General features: G+C 45.1%; 1 protein-coding gene across 9 annotated transcripts in view; it reads left to right on the top strand.

Annotated features, from left to right (window-relative positions):
- Window positions 1–21,889, top strand: part of trim2a (tripartite motif containing 2a) — a 73,366-nt gene that overhangs the window by 34,238 nt on the left and 17,239 nt on the right. For 6 of the 9 annotated variants that reach the window (XM_046325536.1, XM_046325537.1, XM_046325534.1 and 3 more), the window contains 5 exons: window positions 11,276–11,457; window positions 13,300–13,540; window positions 14,182–14,333; window positions 16,401–16,581; window positions 18,512–19,235. In XM_046325536.1, coding sequence (XP_046181492.1) covers window positions 11,321–11,457; window positions 13,300–13,540; window positions 14,182–14,333; window positions 16,401–16,581; window positions 18,512–19,235 — 1,435 coding nt within the window. In that variant the 5' untranslated portion in view covers window positions 11,276–11,320. Of the gene's footprint in view, window positions 1–7,866; window positions 8,076–8,100; window positions 8,119–11,275; window positions 11,458–13,299; window positions 13,541–14,181; window positions 14,334–16,400; window positions 16,582–18,511; window positions 19,236–21,889 lie in introns of those variants that run through there. The other 3 variants (XM_046325541.1, XM_046325535.1, XM_046325539.1) reach the window with 3 other exon arrangements.

The following is a 21,889-nucleotide window of genomic DNA, read 5'->3' as shown; positions in this document are numbered from 1 at the left end:
ACCTCCCTCTGAATGGGTTGAAGTAATCCTCAATCTGGCGTCTGGAAGAGGAGAGGGTGGACACATTTTAAAGATGCACGCACCCACGCACACACACACACACACACAGACAGAGCTCACAGCTGGAATGGTGAAATGGACTGACTGGGTGGTGTGGGTGCACAAGCATGGATGCACATGTACACAAACGTAATGCTTGGGAATTACCGTCCATGTTCCTGTTATATCCAAGCCAATCCTCCTACATCCCCTTTCCAGCGTCCTCACCTCCTCCACAATCCCTCTGATCTGCTTTTTTTTAAAATTCTCAGTAAGGGACTAGTATCTAGTCTGTGATCTCTCTGTAGTCTCTGGTTCTCCTCACTCTGTTGTGGTTTCACAGAACTTGTTTATTCCGTAGCAGCCCTATCTCCTAGCAGATGCACACAGACAAATGACACAATGTGATTGCACTGACAATGAAAACATATATCCATAAGCCCTTCTGCTATTGGCTAAAATGTTGTTTGCTGATAGACTAACTGGCCATATTCTCTTGATTAGATTTAGTTTCATGCTGCTAATAAGTTGTTATTGAAATCTTCTCATCTGCTTTGTGTTCTTTCCCCCTCGGTAAGAGTCATTATGATTTGATTCGTGTAGTGTGAAATTCTGAATCAGTGGCCTGAAATTACACACTACAATTAATTTTCCACTAGTTATGGCAATTATTATAAACGATATAGCTGTTGACGCTTGTTATGCTTTGCCTCCTGTGATTAAATTGCACCAATAATATATTTGTTTAACTGTAGTTTCATCAGCTTTGTTGGTTTGGTCATTGTTTTGTTTTGCATCCCAAATGGCACCTTATGGGCACTGGTCAAAAGTACTGCACAATATACAGAATAGCGTGCCATTTTGAGAGGCAACCTTGGGGTTTTATCCGCCATTTTAAAATAAATTACTGTAGAGACATTTCTTTCTTTTGATCTTCTTTGGAACTCAAACAAGGCTCAAACTAGATATGGTAATTTCCGTGTAAAACGTGGCATGTCAAATTGTACCAATGTGAAGTTCATAGGAGTGTTGTGACTGGTATCAGGAAACTAGGTATGTCGCAAGTCACGACTTCACAGGAGAACCGTTTGAACGTAAAAACATTTGTTTTGATCAAAATGCGTTTTTTTTTTGGCAAAAATGCCTTCTCGATATGTGAGCTTTCATGTGCCTTAATAACAAACTTTTATGCCATCTGTAAATACGAATACAGTTTTTAAATTACAAGCCAAAGGTTTAGCCAAAGAAAAACTCAGGAACCTTCCCGCTAGCCATGAATGGCTGAGATGATGAGTGGGCTGGACATGCCGAGAGATGAGTTTCAGATTGGTCTGCAATGTAGTATCTTGACTATAAAATGAGATGCTCGTTATGCGTAGGTAATCCTTTCTACTGCATTTTTTTTCAAACGATATAACATTAGCAATGGAGAACTGCAAATATGTTGCTACTGCTCTCAATAACATTGCTGCCTTGAATTTATCAGGCTCTCAAAGGTCAGTGGGGAAAAGTTGTAATGGATTACTTTCTGGAGAACGATCGTGCCATGCTGACTCTCTGACTATGAAAATGAATCAGACGATGAGGAAATCCCTGATTTAGGTAAAAAAAACATGTGCATTGAAGAAGACAGTGTAGAGTCTTCTGATGACAGTGATGGGGGAAGAAACGGCAATCAGCAGTGTTGTCACGGAAGAAGTTGACCGAGTTTTGAAATCAGTTGAATGTCTAGTAGAAGCAGAATATGATAAGGAGATTAATATAATTCTGCTGTTTGATTGCAAATGCATAAGGAGTCGAAAAGAGAACACAGAAGGCTGTTGTATAAAACACCTGTTTCCGGATTGTATCTTCAAACTAAGGGCAACCATGGCATCCGTGACAGAGAGGGAGAAAGATCTGATGATTCTTATGGCATTGCACATGGTCAGTGTGAACCAGAGTGACTTGACACAACGAGCCAAGCAGGCTGTGCAAACTAAACAGAAACGACACAGGACGTCTTTGCAGTCTGCCGTGAAGCTTTCATCCATGTATATGTACATGGCTACAGTTTCAGATATTATACATTTCTAATTTTGTCAGAAAGCTGTTTTCATTGGAGGTTAAAGCTTGCTGGCTTGCAAGCTAACATCGAACCCTAACCCTAACCCTAGTTCATTGTTTAGCTAGCTGACGTTAATGTTACATGTCTAAACAAAATACCCCAAGTTAAATCTTGCTGTTCGGTGTCTATATTTTGTAAAAATTAAGGCATATTTCAACCATTTTTTTTATAATATATTTTTTTAGGAATAAGCAAATGCTTTTGATTTCTGGTCAAACAGATGGAAAGGGAGTCTTAGAAAATCTCTACCAGAAAAAGTCTTAAAAGGTATTAGAAATACATCAAAACACAATTTTGAGGTAAAAAAACCCTTGGCAACTAATATCAACACTTTTCTTATATTTTGTTGGATACAGCCTTCTGTACATTTAAGAAACATTGCTTTGTGCCTCAATTCTGTCACCAAAAACCCACATATCTTTAAGATATTTTCTTTCCCTCATGAGAAGGGAGGATTGTCATGTTTTGTCTTATATTGTCTTGTCATTTTGCTTTTCCTTCTGTTCGTTTTCCCCCTGCTGGTCTTTTTAGGTTCGTTCCCTTTTTTCTCTCTCCCTTCCTCTCTCTCTTCTCTCTATTGTTCCGTTCCTGCTCCCAGCTGTTCCTATTCCCCTAATCAATCATTTAATCTTTCCACACCTGTTCCCTATCTTTTCCCCTGATTAGAGTCCCTATTTCTCCCCTTGTTTTCCGTTTCTGTCCTGTCGGATCCTTGTATATTGTTCACCGTGCTGTGTCTTTGTATCGCCCTGTCGTGTCGTGTTTCCCTCAGATGCTGCGTGGTGAGCAGGTGTCTGAGTCTGCTACGGTCAAGTGCCTTCCCGAGGCAACCTACAGTTTATGATCGAGTCTCCAGTCTGTTCTCGTCATTACGAGTGGAATTGTTTTTTATGCTTTATTTACCGCTCCGATTTGTCTAGGAGTATTGCATATTTCCGTTACTGGATTAAAGACTCTGTTTTCGCCAAGTCGCTTTTGGGTCCTCATTCACCTGCATAACAAGGATAATGAATGTTCACAGAAGTAACAAGTAAAGGTAAACCTGGAGTAGTGGCGAAGCGAGTTCTGTGCCATCTCGGCCCAGGGCACAAACGCCGCCCACTTCCCCGGCCGCTCCCCCCTGGCAATAGGAATGCAGAAACCTGCCCACATCCTGGTTTACTCTCTCCACCTGCCCATTACTCTCGGGTGAAACCCTGAAGTAAGGCTGATCCAGTCCCCCAGACGTTCCATGAACACCTTCCAGACCCTAGACGTGAATTGGGGACCTCGATCAGACACGATATTCTCAGGCACCCCGTAGTGCCGGAAGACGTGTGTAAACAAGGCCTCCGCAGTCTGTAGGGCTGTAGGGAAACCGGGCAGAGGGAGGAGACAACAGGACTTCGAGAACCGATCCACAACGACCAGGATATCGGTGTTACCCTGTGAGAGGTTGAGATCGGTTAGAAAATCCACCGACAGGTGCGACCAAGGCTGTTGTGGAATGGTTAAGGAGTGTAGCTTCCCTCTGGGCAGGTGTATAGGAGCCTTACACTGGGTGCGCCCCGAGCAGGAGGAAACATAAACCTTAGCCAAGGTAGGCCACCAGTACCTCCCGCTCAAACAGCGCACTGTCCAACCGATCCCAGGATGACCAGAGGGCACTGCGTTCATCCACCTCTGGCCTGCTCGCCTCCCTACCACTGAGGAAGTACAGTTCCCGCTCAGCCCAGTCTAAACTGTTCGCTGCTCTGGCCCCCCAATGGTGGAACAAACTCCCTCACGACGCCAGGACAGCGGAGTCAATCACCACCTTCCGGAGACACCTGAAACCCCACCTCTTTAAGGAATACCTAGGATAGGATAAGTAATCCTTCTCACCCCCCCCCTTTAAGATTTAGATGCACTATTGTAAAGTGACTGTTTCACTGGATGGCATAAGGTGAATGCACCAATTTGTAAGTCGCTCTGGATAAGAGCGTCTGCTAAATTACTTAAATGTAAATGTAAATGTAGGGTGACGTGTGGGCCCAATAGATTAACCGGTCACGAACAGCAGACGGGACGTACAGACGCCCAGCGGGACACTGGACGGGAGCGGGGTCTGCATTTAACGCCTGCTCAATGTCCGCGTAAAGCTCCCATACTACCGACGCCACCAGGCAGGAGGCGGGGAGTATGGGAGTGGGATCCATGGGCCGCTCCTCTGGGACAATGCGTCTGCCTTCACGTTCTGGGAGCCTGGTCTGTAGGAAAGGGTAAACACAAAATGGGTAAAAAACATGGCCCACCTTGCCTGGCGAGTGTTCAATCTCCTCGCTCCCTGGATGTACTCCAGATTGCGGTGGTCAGTCCAGATGTGAAAAGGGTGTTTAGCCCCCTCAAGCTAATGTCTCCATGCCTTCAAAGCCTTGACGACAGCCAACAGCTCCCGGTCCCCCACATCATAGTTTCGCTCCGCTGAGCTTCTTCTCTAAGAAGGCACAGAGGCGGAGCTTCGGTGGTGTACCCGAGCGCCGAGAGAGTACAGCTCCTATCCCAGCCTCGGACGCGTCCACCTCCACTATGAACGCCAAAGAGGGATCCGGATGGGCCAGCACGGGAGCCGAGGTACTCGTCTCCCTCTTGCACTCGTCTCCCTCCCGGATACGCACCAAGTTGTAAGCGCACCTGAGATCTAGTTTGGCGATGAAGCGTTCCCCGTGCATTGACTCAATCACTGTGGCTATGAGTGGTAGCGGGTAACTATACCTCACAGTGATCTGGTTCATACCCTGATTGTCAATACACGGGCGCAGACCTCCTTCCTTCTTTTTCACAAATAAGGAACTCGAGGAGGCGGGTGAAGTGGATGACCGAATGTTCCCCTGACGCAGGGATTCCATAGCCTCCATCTACGCCTGTGACAGGGGATACACGTGACTCCTGGGAATTGCAGCGTCTACCAGGAGATCTATCGCACAATCACCCTGTCGATGGGGTGGTAATTGAGTCGCCTTCTTTTTAGAGAAGGCAAAAGCCAAATCGGCATATTCAGGGGGAATGTGCACGGTGGAGACCTGGTCTGGACTTTCCACCGTAGTAGCACCAACGGAAACCCCTAAACACCTCCTCGAGCACTCTCGCGACCACCCCGTGAGAGCCCTCTGTGGCCAAGAAACAGTGGGGTTATGACAAGTTAACCAGGGAAGGCCTAGCACCACGGGAAACGCAGGAGAGTCAATGAGGAAGAGACTAATTCTCTCCTTGTGACCCCCCGCGTCAACATGCCTAAGAGGAGTGTAAATGTTCAGTGTAAATTGTTAAAAGTCGCCCTTGTGCAGAGTTGTATGGTTTGTTAAACTTTGCAATCAATGTTTTTGTTAGATTTTTTCACTTAAAATGTAAGACCAGAGACTCAACACAATTCCGTTACCATGGAATTGCCAATATCAAGCTATCCTAAAAATCCTTGCAGAAAAACATCATTATTTTGCAGTGCACGTTCTTGGCATTCCACATGCGCATTTTGGCACGGTTACTAATGTGTTTATGACTCTTCTGAGTTGTATAGTATTAGCAGCAAGAACTACTTTGAAAGCCAGATAATGTGTGCGTCCCAAATGACACCCCTATGGGCCCTGGTCAAAAGTAGTGCCCTGCACTATATAGGGAGTAGGTTACCATTTGGGACTGAGCTTTTGTGTGTAAAGCACTGGATTGGAACACTCGCCATCAGCATGCTACACTATGAGCCTGTGGCTATGGGTCAAGTTTGGTCGAGTGAGTTCTGATTCAGACCCAATAAAAGAGGAGAATCCTTTCGTTGAATACAGTCTTGTTAAGTGGATTGTTTTCTCTTCAACCCTGTTTTGGCTTTGCGTATGCTCTGTTTTTTGGAGGCATTAAGGTATAAGAATGTGTAGCAGCATAATGGTATTGGACAAAACACTTGTTCAGTCTTCTGTCTGCACTCCTTGGAAAAGAGACTTTCTTGTTGTGCTGGATCTCGACTTAAAATGTTGCATGCAATGAATTGGATATATGCTTGTGCAATTGTGCCCTTATTGGTGCAGTTCACGCAATTCACTTCTATAAAGGCCTTTCAAGTCTCTCTGTCCATCCATCCACACATAGGCCCACATGACCTGATTCTAATTTGTCTAGATGTCTACTAGCCTCCCAAGCATCCTGGTAATCATGCAGTGCTGTCCAGAGCTGTGGTCAAGTGGATAACACTCATGGCTAGTGCATGCCTCCTCACTGGAGACCAGGCTTCAATCCCGATCTACACCCTTTCCTCCTGTGTCTCGGTTTGCTATCTGAACTACAGATGAGAGGGAAATTCTAGCCTGAGTACCAGTCTGTTTGTTCCATCATGCCACTCCTTAGTATGACAAGGGCCAGGCTAGTGGAATTCCACTTCCCTTTTGAATCACAGTACTTAAGGACCTGCTCAATGAGGCGAGTGAGATGAAACCTGCCGTTTCATTACGCAAGAGCAGAGAGGGTGGTGTCACGACCCAGTTGTGTCCCCAATGGCATCCTATTCTCTATACAGTGCACTCCTTTTGAACAGGGGCCTTAGGGACTATAATAGAGAATAGGATGCCATTTGGGATGCAGCCCCAAGTCTACGCAGAAGGCTTGAATTGAGAATGAAGACTACGTTATTTTTGCCACATTTGCATACTGTCATGTTTCTGGATGCCCTCAGAATATTTTGTCATTCTAAACTGTCAAATGTTATCGGCTGTTATCTAGACAGAAGCCAGCAGCTTTGCCATATCTTAGTTAGTTTGTGATCAGATGAATTGCCTTGTCATTTCTAATGCTAGTACTACCTAACGAGTTGCTGTTACCTCAATTCCCCGCTGTCGTTGTTTAGAGTTGACATTTGCGCGTGTGTGTGTATGTCCGGGTGTGTCTACGAGTCACTGTCTGTCTGAGTGTTTATTTATTTGTGTGTGTGTGTGCATGCATGCATGTGCTATTGAGGCTGCCTTCTTGCACCCAAGGGGTGCAAGTTTTGGTTTTTGCCCTGGCATTACACAGCTGATTCAAAGCTTAATAATTAGTTGGTTATTTGAATCGGCCGTCTGGTGCAAAAAAAAACTAAAGTGCACCTGGACCGAGTTTGGGGGAACACTGCTCTAGTCTTGTTCACTCTCTGTAGTCTCTCTCTATCCTTCTATATCTTTTTCTCTTCTTTAATATCTCCCTGGCTTCCCCATGCCCTAATCAATGTTCATTCATCCCTGCGTCCCCCTTTCTTTTTCCCTACCTTTATCTCCATCTCCCTGTCTCTCTCTCTCTCTCAGCCTGTGCAGTGAGTCAGCAATATGGGTATACACACACATGCACACTGCTGCTCCCTTTGATCCTGTTAGCTTCTGCCTCATTGGTTGCTGAGCTGACCCACGCCGGCTTTTCCCTGTCTCATTGGTCACTCTTCAAGAGGCCAGCCAATCCGCTCCCTGCTGCTTGCTGATGCTGCTGCGTCCCTTTCCCAGGATCCTTTGCCAGCTCTTCTGCAGTGATCCAGCATTAACTTGAGAGAGCGGGAGGAAGGGAGGGATGGGGAGAGGGAGGGATATATAGGGTGAGTGGAAAACAGAGGGGAGAGAGAGGGAGACAGAAAGAGGGTGATGGGAAAAAGGAAAAGTGACAGTAAGAGGGAGGGAGGAAAGTGAGGGAGGGAGCGAGGGAGAGGGAAAGAGATGTAAGAGATTGATTGGCTACGAGTCCAGACATAGGTCTACACTGTTGGCTCTCACAATTAATCCTCCTCTCTCACTCTAACTCTCTGCTCTTGATATGTGTCGTCATCTCTTTTCAAGCTTAGCAGCTCTTTAAGCAGCTCATAATTTCTCTGCTCCCTGGACAGGAGTGTCTTTAGAGGGCACAAGCATGCGCTGTGTTTTAAGCCAAGGATGACTCAGCGATGGTAGGGCTCCTACAGAACGCGGTGGGTAGATGGCACGGTCTTGTGTTGGCACGGGTAGCTCTGGGTGGGTGACAGTGTCCCTTACTATATCGGCGTAGTGGTGACGCCTGTTGATTGCTGTGACTGAGTGTTTGGGATAGGGATTTTAGAGTGATTTATATAGTGTCTTAGCAATGTCATCACTTTTGGGCGATGCACTGTATATGCTGGAGTAATGGATTTATGGTTTTGTGTATTGATTTGATTGATTAGTATTGGGCATTTTCAAATAGGGTCATTGTTAATGCTGATTTCTACAGATATCTATCTATGTTTTCTCATGTAAGTTGCACTCGGATTCTCTGATTGGTCAAGATAATTTGACATCTTTAACAGAAATCTACCTTTTGTCATCTGTCATCAGTCGTCTGTTGCCTATGACACTCTGCTAGAAGCATATTGATGGATTAATCCATTTATTTAGTTGCATTTCACGTTGTCTTACATAAAGATTATGTAACGGCGAGACCTCCCTTTGTGAGATGACAGGAGTTGTGTATGTGTTCTGTCTGTGTTTGGTGTTGTCTTCGTTGTGTCTGTTGTGTTGTGTCTGAGTCTTGTTGTGTCTGTGCTGTGTCTGTGTCTGAAAGAAGGATTTGTGGAACAGTTTCATAATCATCTTTCATGCACTGCAAATCCACCTAGATATGCAGGGATGTTTAATGGAATTGATAAATCAGGGAAGGAGCCGGATTGTGTTTCATCAAATCTTCTATTTGATTGAAGGCTTTCGTTGTGCTGGGTTTGTGCTTGCATGTACCGGTTGATTTTTCAATGTACATTTTTTTATCAACAATACTGTGTTTTTTTTTAGATTCCCTTGAGATATTGAGTATTATGATTAAAAAAGCTGACGCACACCCCAAAAATATTCCTACATAACCTGGTTCAAGCATTCATTATGTAACCCTGAAGGAGGCGCTGCGTTGCCGAAACATTGGTTATTAGGTTTACCCCATTCAATTGTTGGAAGCATTTGATTACGAGTGGGCGAATCTCTTTCTTTGTTTGAGTGTTAAGGTGTCATAAATCTTCGGGGTTATCTCAATAGACTATGAACCATATTGTCATCCTCTTTAAGGTCCCGAGTCCCCACGTGTGGAGAGTGAACCCATAGTTGACCAAGGAAGTGAAAAGGACTGTGTAATGACGTAATACCAAAGCTTTCCAGATAAATCTAGCTTTAAAAAAAATCTCAATCCACCGCTTGGCTAAAACCCACGAAGCTTCAAGGGCCGCACAACCAAAGTTATGTAAATATTGTAGCTTAGCTAAGGTTGCGACAGACACTATGAAGGACTTGACTTCTGCTGTGTACTGTTGAGTAGTCAGCATTTAAGATTTAAGCAAACTATATGGAAAGGGTTAAACCAAGTGAAGGGGCTGACCTCTTCTCCATCCCGGTAGCCATGACAACGGTTTTCTTTTTTTCCTGTAAAGCTATTTTCTGGCACATACTGTACAAGATATCAGCGAGGGAGGGAGAGTCTCCCTCAGGGCCTTTTTCTACAAGCGGCAGAGGCGTCCTGTTTCTTTGCCTGTCCTAAATACAACCTGAGACAGCTAGCTAGTTGACACACATGTTTTGCTCACACTGAGACCACCCTGGCCTTGATGTTGATGGGACCGGACTGGACCAAATTCTAACCTATCATAGACACGTTTCACAAGATTGGATAGCATTGTACAGTGAGTAGAGCACAGTACAGTACTCAGTACAATCAGCACTCAACTCTGTCCTCAGTGGCATCACTAAGCTTCTACTGTATATGCGCTGCTTTGCTTTCACTTTGTTATCAAATATTCATAACTCAGTGCTTTTTCTGGAAACATCCACCTAGCATAGCACTGAAGCCATAGCAAAAAAATATATTTTGAGATCATCCAAGCCCCAAATTGAGTTATTGATCCTGGGTAGGGATGCCAGATGGCATTTGAGGGGTACTGACAAGGGCCAAGGCCCCGAAACCACAGTGGATCTTTTTTTTCTTTCTCTCCTTATTTTTCGGGGACGTTCTACTCTTCTGTGGCTAGTATCCGTAGCCAGAATTGCTTGGTCCCCAGTTGGCTCTACTGTTGCTATTCAGCTGGTGCCATTGCCTGAGATTGACCTCCTACCTGTCTTTTCCCCCCTACCAGCCATGGGTCATGTTTGCCTGGTCCCAAATCTGTTGGTGCTTTTGGTATGGCAATGTGGCAAGGTGGCACAAACGGGTCTGGGACCAGTTCCTGGGGTTCAGATCTGTTCCCCAAGCAACCAAAGCCACAGCGTCTGTGTCTCATTTGAAATGGGTGATTTAGCCAAAATGCTAAAAGGCTCATTTCTTTTGGATGGTCGTAGTTGTCAATCTGTATGCTTTTGTTTTATGTAAGTCATTGAGTGAGCAGTTAACTTCTTAGGTCTTATTCCATGTTCTTTGAGGGTGATTTTATTTAATAGACTTGTTAATGACTACTACTAAGCAGTACAATATTATAATGCCATTGTGTGTGATAGGGAGGCAGGGTAGCCTAGTGGACTAGTAACCGGAAGGTTGCAAGTTCAAATCCCCGAGCTGACAAGGTACAAATGTGTCGTTATGCCCTTGAACAGGCAGTTAACCCACTGTTCCTAGGCTGTCATTGAAAATGTGTACTTAACTGACTTGCCTAGTTAAATAAAAGATCAAATAAAAAAAATGGTTACGTCCTGATCTTTATAGGCCATATTGTGGGAAATATTATTTATTTATACATACTGATATGTGGACTATGTTGAGATGTTTTGCTTTTGCTGTGACAGAACTGTGATTTGTGTGTTTGGCATTTCCTGTCTCGGTGAGGGGCAGGATGGAAGAAAGCAAGCAGCTGACGTGTGTCTCCTCCTTTTACCTTTGTGTGTGTGTGTGTGTGTGTGTGTGTGTGTGTGTGTGTGTGTGTGTGTGTGTGTGTGTGTGTGTGTGTGTGTGTGTGTGTGTGTGTGTGTGTGTGTGTGTGTGTGTGTGTGTGTGTGTGTGTGTGTGTGTGTGTGTGTGTGTGTGTGTGTGTGTGCATATGCGTACTGATTGGAATTGCAAAAAAAATTGACACTTCTGTATGTGTGTGCGCATACCTCCAAAACCCTCTGTGTCGAAGTTTTAACATGGGCATCTGTGCGTATGTGTGTGAACCCCTCTAACCCTCCTCTCTCTGTCTTTCTGTAGGGTCCAGGGTGAGAGGAACAGGGAACTTTATGACAGAGTATTAGGATGGCCAGTGAAGGCTCCAGTAGCATCCCCAGCCCTGTGGTGCGACAGATCGACAAGCAGTTCCTGATCTGCAGCATATGCCTGGACCGCTACGACAACCCCAAAGTGCTGCCCTGCCTCCATACTTTCTGTGAGAGGTGAGGTGTGTGTGTGTGTGTGTGTGTGTGTGTGTGTGTGTGTGTGTGTGTGTGTGTGTGTGTGTGTGTGTGTGTGTGTGTGTGTGTGTGTGTGTGTGTGTGTGTGTGTGTGTGTGTGTGTGTGTGTGTGTGTGTGTGTGTGTGTGTGTGTGTGTGTGTGTGTGTGTGTGTGTGTGTGTGTGTGTGTGTGTGTGTGTGTGTGTGTGTGTGTGTGTGTGTGTGTGTGTGTGTGTGTGTGTGTGTGTGTGTGTGTGTGTGTGCGTGCGTGCGTGTGTGTGCACGCTGCCTGTCTCATTTTTGTTCAGTTTGGGAGAGTGCGTGAGCCTGATTGTCTTTGAGAGTGTGATTTATCGGTTAGCAAACGTGTGAATATTCTGCCAATTAAGGGTGATAGAAAGTGATGCTTGCTCATCACACATCCTTGGATTAAAGATGACCTAACCAAATATATATAAAGTGTCTCTCCTTTTGTCATGGATAGGGAACTTAGCTGAATATAGAAACTAAATACTGTAGCTTCACAAAATGGCTGTCTTTTCTGTGATTACATTTGGTCTGTCCATGTCACCCTCCTAGACTAGCTGCCTTTGTCCCTGAGAGAAGAAGGGAGAGCTCAGTGCCTGTCTCTGCCTGTATCATTGTTCTGTATAGCATCTAGAGCGTGACATTACTCAATTAGATTTGATGATGCTGTTGTACCAAGATGCTCTCGCTCTCTTTTGCTCGTTCTCTATCTTTTGCTTGTTTTCTCTCCCTATCGTTGTCTCTTTCTCCTTCTGTCTTTGTCTCTGATTGTAGACAGAGAGGGACTAGACTTCTCTCTGTCTTCTGTCTCTCAACTACCCTTCTTCTGTCTGTCTTCTCTCCCATCCTCTTTTTCCCCACTCTGTCCCTCTCTAGTCCCTCTCTGTCTAGTCTCTCTGTTCATTTTGGAGTCAGTATGGTGCAGGCAACGTGTGTGTGTGTGTGTGTGTGTGTGTGTGTGTGTGTGTGTGTGTGTGTGTGTGTGTGTGTGTGTGTGTGTGTGTGTGTGTGTGTGTGTGTGTGTGTGTGTGTGTGTGTGTGTGTGTGTGTGTGTGTGTGTGTGTGTGTGTGTGTGTGTGTGCGCGCTGGACAATAACATATTCAAATAGTTTTTGAGGGGCAGAAAACTTGAACTTGATTGACATGTTAGGTTCTTCTTCCATTTTTAATTCTGTGTTGACTTTGATGACCATCGGACAACTTAATAAATCAGTGATTAAACAGTGAATCAGCGTCTCTGTGAAAATTGTATATGACTAGATAGAATTAAATCAAACTAGCAATTCAATAGGCCATTTAAAGTTGTTTTTTATATATATATTTTGTGGGACCCTTTTCTGGGCTTTTGTTCTTCTCCCATAAATCAGGTACCTAAATGTTTTGCAGGATGCTTTTTTAAAATGTATTGCAGGATGCTATCTAGGGCTAGGCAGTGTGTGACTCTGAATCCCAACCCTTCATACAATGTGCTGTTGGTGTATGGTGGAAATAACCCTGTAGACTGCTACTACAACATTTTAGGAGTTGATCCTGTAAAAAAAAATGTTGTTTCCTGATTCAAGCAGAATATACTAGACGAGAGTCATAATAACATAGATGTATGATACATATGTCTGTTGTTGCATCCCAAATATCAACCTCTTCCCTATATAGGCAACTACTTTTGACCTGAGGCCATTTGGGATGCAGGCGTGTAGCCTGTGTTTTCTGTCATGACAGGTATTAGGGCTGTGGTGGTATAGAAATAGTCTAGAAACACTAAGTATATCCACATCTGACATTTAACTCCGTCCTTCTACCCGCCTCTCTCCTCTCCAGGTGCCTGCAGAACTACATCCCGGCCCACAGCCTGACGCTGTCGTGCCCCGTGTGCCGCCAGACGTCCATCCTGCCGGAGAAAGGCGTGGCGGCGCTGCAGAGCAACTTCTTCATCACCAACCTGATGGATGTGCTGCAGCGGCCCCCCAGCGACAGCTGCAGCCAGGAGAACGCCGTGTTGGAGACCATCAGCTCTGTGGCCACGGGACAACCGCTCTCCTGTCCCAACCACGTAGGAAATGTAGGATATAACAACAGACAGACTCTCTCTCTCTCACACACACAGATAATCATTTCCATCCATCAATGTCCATCTAACGTTATCCTCCTAGTAAATTATTCTACCGATAGGTCACCTTGAAATTACAGTGATGATCAAGGAATCCCACCAGGAAATTCCGTGACATTCATCTCTCTCTCTCTCTCTCTCTCTCTCTCTCTCTCTCTCTCTCTCTCTCTCTCTCTCTCTCTCTCTCTCTCTCTCTCTCTCTCTCTCTCGTCACCATAGCAACAGGTTTATTTTTATGGGCTACTGGCATGGGGGCACTACCACACTGGCACTGAACTCCTAAGTGAGGATAATGACTTGCTTCAATGCTTGATACAGAGGTTTACAACAGGGTGTGATGTTTTGGGGAAGAAAGGATTTTAGATTACTTGTGTGGTGTTTTTTTGAATATAGTTAAGAGGAAATAAATAATAGGGTTAGTAAATATCTACAGTATTTTGTGCCCTCATATATTCTGGGAATATTTGGGGAGTGCTTTTGCACACCTGCACAGTATGCATTTGCAATCATGTCAGAGGGAGGGAAAGGGTAAGGAGAAAATGGATTCTCATACCGTACCTTGACCTTTGAACTCTTGCTTTGCTCTTGCCTAGGTGATGGAGTTCTACTGTCCACCGTGTGAGACCGCCATGTGCCAGGACTGTACGAGCGGCGAGCATGCCGAGCACCCCACTGTACCCCTCAAAGATGTGGTTGAGCAGCACAAGGCCTCACTGCAGGAACAGCTTGACGCCGTCAAAAACCGGTAGGGGCCAATACATACCCCTGGGGGACACCAAGACGTTATACGACATATTTACATCCATTTAAACAAATTACAACCAGAAAATAACCATTTAATAATAATTATGACATCCAATTGCACTGGACACAGTCAAAAAAAGGTAATGGCCCAACACACACCCCTGGGGAAAGTGGGTTAATATGGTTGTATTTGTACACAGAATTCATCATATGTTCTTCCCCAATTTGCACTAGTGTATTGAGTTTTCCTATTAGACTCAAAGTCCTTTATCTAACCAGTTTGGACCTTAGGCTTTGCCTCCGTAAAGTATTCAGACCCCTTAACTTTTTCCACATTTTGCTACATTACAACCTTATTCTAAAATGGATAAAATAAAACACTCCTCAGCAATCTACACATAATGACAAAGCAAAAACTGTTTTGGGGACATTTTTGCAAATGTATTAAAAATAAAAAACAGATACCTTATTTTTACAAGTATTCAGACCCTTTGCTATGAGACTTGAAATTGAGCTCAGATGCATCCTGTTTCCATTGATCATCCTTGAGATTTTACTGGAACTTGACTGGAGTCCACCTGTGGCAAATTCAATTGATTGGACATGATTTGGAAAGGCACACACCTGTCTATATAAGGTCCCACAGTTGACAGTGCATGTCAGCGCAAAAGCAAGCTACGAGGTCAAATTAATTGTCCGTAGAGCGTCAAGACAGGATTGTGTCGAGGCACAGATCAGGAAAAGGGTACCAAAACATTTCTGCAGTATTGAAGATCCCCAAGAACACAGTGACCTCCATCATTGTTAAATGGAAGAAGTTTGGAACCACCAAGACGCTTCCTAAAGCTGACCGCGAGGCCAAACTGCGTTATCAAGGAAGAAGGGACTTGGTCAGGGAGGTGACCAAGAACCTGATGGTCACTCTGACAGAGCTCCAGAGTTCCTCTGTGGAGATGGATGACACTTCCAGAAGGACAACCATCTCTACAACACTCCACCAATCAGGCTTTTATGGTAGATTGGCCAGACGGAAGCCACTCCTCAGTAAAAGGCACATGAATTTCCGCTTGGATTTGGCCAAAAGGCACCTAAAGACTCTCAGGCCATGAGAAAGAACATTATTCTGGAACCAAGATTTAACTCTTTGGCCTGAATGTCAAGCGTCACATCTGGAGGAAACCTGGCACCATCCCTACAGTGAAGCATGGTGGTGGCAGCATCATGCTGTTGGGATGTTTTTCAACAGCAGTAATTGGGAAACTAGTTAAGATCGAGGAACAGAGCAAAGTACACAGAGATCCTTGATGAAAACATGCTCCTGAGCGCTCAGAACCTCAGACTGGGGTGAAGAATCACCCTCCAACAGGACAACGACCCTAAGCACAAAGCCAAGACAACGCAGAGTGGCTTCAGGACAATGACCCTAAGCACAAAGCCAAGACAACGCAGAGTGGCTTCAGGACAACGACCCTAAGCACAAAGCCAAGACAACGCGGAGTGGCTTCGGGACAAGTCTCTACATGTTCTTGAGTGGTCCAGCCAGAGCCCGGACTTGAACCCGATCGGACATCTCTGGAGAGACCTGGAAATGAATGTGCAGTGACGCTCCCCATCCAACCTGATAGAGCTTGAGAAGATCTGCTGAGAAGAATGGAAGAAACTCACTAAATAGTGGTGTGCCAAGCTTGTAGTGTCATACCAGGAAACGCAAGGCTGTAATTGCTGCCAAAGGGTCTGAATGCTTATGTAAATGTGATATATTTTTTTTTTATTTATTAAAAAACATTTCTAAATAAACAAGTTTTGCTCTGTCATTAGGGGGTATTGTGTGTAGATTGATGAGGGACAATTTTAGAATAAGGCTGTAACCTAACAATGTGGAAAAAGTCAAGTGTGAATTCTTTCCAAAGGCACTGTATATGTATCAGAGGCAACCTAAGCATTATCCCCGATGGCCCAATAGTTTGAGGGACAATGCGCTCCATCCTTCAAAGTGATGTAGTCACAGTCAGCTAATTTTGACGTAAGACTGATCGCACCCACCCTCTGACTCCCTCCCTTTCTTCAGGCTGCCTGAAATCGACTCGGCCCTGCAGGTGCTGTCGGAGATCCTGCAGCAGCTGACCAATCAGAAGAGCTCCATCGAGGGGGACATCCACACCACGTTCGATGAGTTGCAGAAGACCCTGAACGTCCGCAAGAGTGTCCTGCTCATGGAGCTTGAGGTCAACTACGGCCTCAAGCAGAAGGTGAGGCCCCCAACATTTGATAAATGGGGGGGGGGGTTGTTGAGTGGGACATTTATTAGAACCTTTTCTTGTAGGTTTCTGATTTGTTTTGGCAATTTGTTTAGTGCACACAGTCAATATGATACGAAATTAGAGGCAGGTGGTCAATGAAGGTAAGTAGTTTAATGATTAGGAGATAAAGGAAATAGATTTCTAAACACGGGCATAGTTTTTAAACCAAGAATGAACAGCATTATACTCTGAATGTAAACAAGAAAAATAGTGAAAGTAGATGCTTTCACAATCTGAAAATGTAGTATTTATTGAAAGCAGTAGATGGTAATTTTACAACAACTGTTTTCTGATTCCAACGTGCCTTCCTAGAAACAGATCTCTATCCTAAAATATTAAATGAAACCTTTATTAATAAAGGATAAATAACATAGCAATATAAATAAAGTCCTCTGTTCGTTCTACTATCCCACACAGCAGCAGAGGCTCTGTTTACACTGCTTCTACTTTGCATGCCAGTGGCTCAGCTGTGGATCAGGCTGTTCTCTGAGAAATGATTAAATAAAACATGGTTTGGGGAGGGCTGGGAGGGAGGAGAGACTGACTGCCAGGGCAGAGAAGCTGATGCCCCACCCAGCCCAGAGAACCAATCAACCAGGCTGGCCTAGTGCCCAACGCCCTCCCCTTAGGGAGCAGAGCACCATCACATGGGAATGATTCACCAGTAGGACCTGCTGGCTAGAGCAGACAGAGTGCTGCACAAAGGAAGGGAGGACTTTAATCTTTCTGCCTTTTCCTATAGGGTGTGGACTGTGGACACTTTCTACTTTTCTATATCTAGGCTTTGGGGTTGTCATTGTGTTTATCTAGTTGGCAATTTAGGCTTTGAAAGTGCTGTATCTTTCTAGCTAGCAAGCTAGCTGAGCTGTTCATGTTTAAAGAGAGGGTGAGTCTTGAAAGCAGAGAAGGGTTGATAAAGTGGGTAGGTACAGTGGTGTAGGCTTCCACAGTGCACTGAGCTAAGTGAGTGTGCACTGTATCTACCTGCCCTTGGTACGTCCTCTTTCTCTATCTAGAACATCTTTGTGTTATTCTTGCAGAGTGTGAGTCTTATACAGTATGACACAAGGTTTGATATAGATAGTGGTGGAGAAAGTAGTTTTGGCTGGGGACTTTGAGAGCTCAATGGCTTCTCGTGTGGTCGAAGAGGATGAGTGTGATAGCCAGATGCAGGTGAGAGACAGTGAGACTGTGTGTGTGTGTGTGTGTGTGTGTGTGTGTGTGTGTGTGTGTGTGTGTGTGTGTGTGTGTGTGTGTGTGTGTGTGTGTGTGTGTGTGTGTGTGTGTGTGTGTGTGTGTGTGTGTGTGTGTGTGTGTGTGTGTGCGTGTGCGATGCTCAGTGTTTCAACCCAGCCCTGTAGCATTTCTGTGCTGTGGTGTTATGTTAACAAGTGATAACTTTGATAGTTTGTCGACCCTCTTTCATATGCCTATACCAGTGGATGTGTCAAAAGTCCACTTAGCTTAGTCTGCAATTCTATGTTTATTCTTGGTAATGGAAAATGTAGCTTTATTCTCAGTACAGCAAATTAACTGATATTCATGTGGCATGTGGACAGCTGTCTAAAACCAGATGTGTGTTTTCATTTGTTGTGTGTGCATTTTTCCAGTTCCCTGCTTGCAGTGTATATTTGCATGTGTCTGTGTGCACACATTTGTTAGGTGAATGTGTTTGTTGATCAGACGTTGGACAATGTTTGTCTATTTACATTGACAGATTGTATATATGTGTGTGTTGTCAGCCCCTCACACTGACAGATGTTTGCATGCCCACATGTGCATCTCCATTCACACCCACCTGACACCCTTCTACGCCCTCACCCTCTCTACTATCCCGCCTCCTCGCTCTTTTCCCCTCTCTACATTGTGTTTCTCCCAGGTGCTCCAAGCCCAGCTGGACACGTTATTCCAGGGCCAGGATGGCATCAACAGCAGCTGCAATTTCACCGAGCAGGCCCTGAGCCACGGCACCGAGGCCGAGGTCCTGCTCGTCAAGAAGCAGATGAGCGAGCGACTCAGCGAGTTGGCCAGCCGAGAGCTACCCCTACAGCCTGGGGAGAATGACCAGTTGGACTTCCTGGTGGAGACGGAGGGCCTCAAAAAGTCCATCCACAATCTGGGTACTATAGTTACAACGAATGCTGTGGCGTCTGAGACGGTGGCCACGGGCGAGGGCCTGAGGCAGTGCGTAGCGGGCCTGCCCACCTCTGTCACCATCACGACCAAGGACAAGGACGGTGAGCTGTGTAAGATGGGGAAAGCTAACATCACGGCGGAGATTGCCACGCCGGACGGCAGCGTGGGCGACGGTGAGATACTGGACAACAAGAACGGGACGTACGAGTATCTGTACACGGCGCCGAAAGAGGGTAGTTTGACGCTGTCGCTGCGTCTGTACGACCAGCATATTAAGGGGAGTCCCTTTAAGATTAAAGCGACAAAGTCGGCCGATGTGTCGCCCAGTACGGAGAGCGCTAAGAAGAGGTTGAAGTCACCGGGGAGTAGCCACGTCAAGCAGAAGGCCATCAAGAGGCCAGCCAGTATGTACAGCACGGGGAAGAGGAAAGAGAACCCCATCGAAGATGACCTCATTTTCAGGATCGGTAATGGTTGCCTTATCATTGGTGTTTTAACAGATTTAAAGGGAAGGTTCAACTAACACATTTAAAGGGACCGTTCACCTAATACATATGTTGTAGTGTTGTACGGTATAGGGTATACCGAAACATTTGTACTTTTTTGATACTAGAACATAAAAATCGGTTCGGTACTTGAATTTTGGTTACTTTCAGTACTTCTGTAAAAATGTGTTTCACGGATCAACTCTATCGCTTATATTGTGAGGCGCACACCGTGCCTGCTCCACTTACTCATTGATAGCCTGGACTTGGAGTCTGGACTGCATCATGTTAACTTCTGTGCAGAGTGGGGAGCTAACACACTTGAAAATTTTTTTATTTATTTTTTAATTTCACCTTTATTTAACCAGGTAGGCAAGTTGAGAACAAGTTCTCATTTACAATTGCGACCTGGCCAAGATAAAGCAAAGCAGTTCGACAGATACAACGACACAGAGTTACACATGGAGTAAAACAAACATACAGTCAATAATACAGTATAAACAAGTCTATATACAATGTGAGCAAATTAGGTGAGAAGGGGAGGTAAAGGCAAAAAAGGCCATGGTGGCAAAGTAAATACAATAGCAATATTGCACCCCATTATTTTTATTTCTACTTTGCAATGGAAGAATGTGCAAAGTAGAAATAAAAATAATGGGGTGCAAAGGAGCAAAATAAATAAATAAATAAAATACAGTTGGGAAAGAGGTAGTTGTTTGGGCTAAATTATAGGTGGGCTATGTACAGGTGCAGTAATCTGTAAGATGCTCTGACAGTTGGTGCTTAAAGCTAGTGAGGGAGATAAGTGTTTCCAGTTTCAGATATTTTTGTAGTTCGTTCCAGTCATTGGCAGCAGAGAACTGGAAGGAGAGGCGGCCAAAGAAATAATTGGTTTTGGGGGTGACTAGAGAGATATACCTGCTGGAGCGTGTGCTACAGGTGGGAGATGCTATGGTGACCAGCGAGCTGAGATAAGGGGGGACTTTACCTAGCAGGGTCTTATAGATGACATGGAGCCAGTGGGTTTGGCGGCGAGTATGAAGCGAGGGCCAGCCAACGAGAGCGTACAGGTCGCAATGGTGGGTAGTATATGGGGCTTTGGTGACAAAACGGATTGCACTGTGATAGACTGCATCCAATTTGTTGAGTAGGGTATTGGAGGCTATTTTGTAAATGACATCGCCAAAGGTCGAGGATTGGTAGGATGGTCAGTTTTACAAGGGTATGTTTGGCAGCATGAGTGAAGGATGCTTTGTTGCGAAATAGGAAGCCAATTCTTGATTTAACTTTGGATTGGAGATGTTTGATATGGGTCTGGAAGGAGAGTTTACAGTCTAACCAGACACCTAAGTATTTGTAGTTGTCCACGTATTCTAAGTCAGAGCCGTCCAGAGTAGTGATGTTGGACAGGCGGGTAGATGCAGGTAGCGATCGGTTGAAGAGCATGCATTTAGTTTTACTTGTATTTAAGAGCAATTGGAGGCCACGGAAGGAGAGTTGTATGGCATTGAAGCTTGCCTGGAGGGTTGTTAACACATTGTCCAAAGAAGGGCCGGAAGTATACAGAATGGTGTCGTCTGCGTAGAGGTGGATCAGGGACTCACCAGCAGCAAGAGCGACCTCATTGATGTATACAGAGAAGAGAGTTGGTCCAAGAATTGAACCCTGTGGCACCCCCATAGAGACTGCCAGAGGTCCGGACAGCAGACCCTCCGATTTGACACACTGAACTCTATCAGAGAAGTAGTTGGTGAACCAGGCGAGGCAATCATTTGAGAAACCAAGGCTGTCGAGTCTGCCGATGAGGATGTGGTGGTTGACAGAATCGAAAGCCTTGGCCAGATCAATGAATACGGCTGCACAGTAATGTTTCTTATCGATGGCGGTTAAGATATCGTTTAGGACCTTGAGCGTGGCTGAGGTGCACCCATGACCAGCTCTGAAACCAGATTGCATAGCAGAGAAGGTATGGTGAGATTCGAAATGGTCGGTAATCTGTTTGTTGACTTGGCTTTCGAAGACCTTAGAAAGGCATGGTAGGATAGATATAGGTCTGTAGCAGTTTGGGTCAAGAGTGTCCCCCCCTTTGAAGAGGGGGATGACCGCAGCTGATTTCCAATCTTTGGGAATCTCAGATGACACGAAAGAGAGGTTGAACAGGCTAGTAATAGGGGTGGCAACAATTTCGGCAGATAATTTTAGAAAGAAAGGGTCCAGATTGTCTAGCCCGGCTGATTTGTAGGGGTCCAGATTTTTCAGCTCTTTCAGAACATCAGCTGAATGGATTTGGGAGAAGGAGAAATGGGGAAGGCTTGGGCGAGTTGCTGTTGGGGGTGCAGTGCTGTTGACCGGGGTAGGAGTAGCCAGGTGGAAAGCATGGCCAGCCGTAGAAAAATGCTTATTGAAATTCTCAATTATGGTGGATTTATCAATGGTGACAGTGTTTCCTATCTTCAGTGCAGTGGGCAGCTGGGAGGAGGTGTTCTTATTCTCCATGGACTTTACAGTGTCCCAGAACTTTTTTGAGTTAGTGTTGCAGGAAGCAAATTTCTGCTTGAAAAAGCTAGCCTTGGCTTTTCTAACTGCCTGTGTATAACAGTTTCTAGCGTCCCTGAATAGCTGCATATCACGGGGGC

This window comes from Oncorhynchus gorbuscha, linkage group LG24 (assembly GCF_021184085.1).
Source record: "Oncorhynchus gorbuscha isolate QuinsamMale2020 ecotype Even-year linkage group LG24, OgorEven_v1.0, whole genome shotgun sequence".
Taxonomy (NCBI): domain Eukaryota; kingdom Metazoa; phylum Chordata; class Actinopteri; order Salmoniformes; family Salmonidae; genus Oncorhynchus; species Oncorhynchus gorbuscha.
Note: the sequence above shows the minus strand (reverse complement) of the source record. Positions and strands in the feature narration are given on the sequence as shown.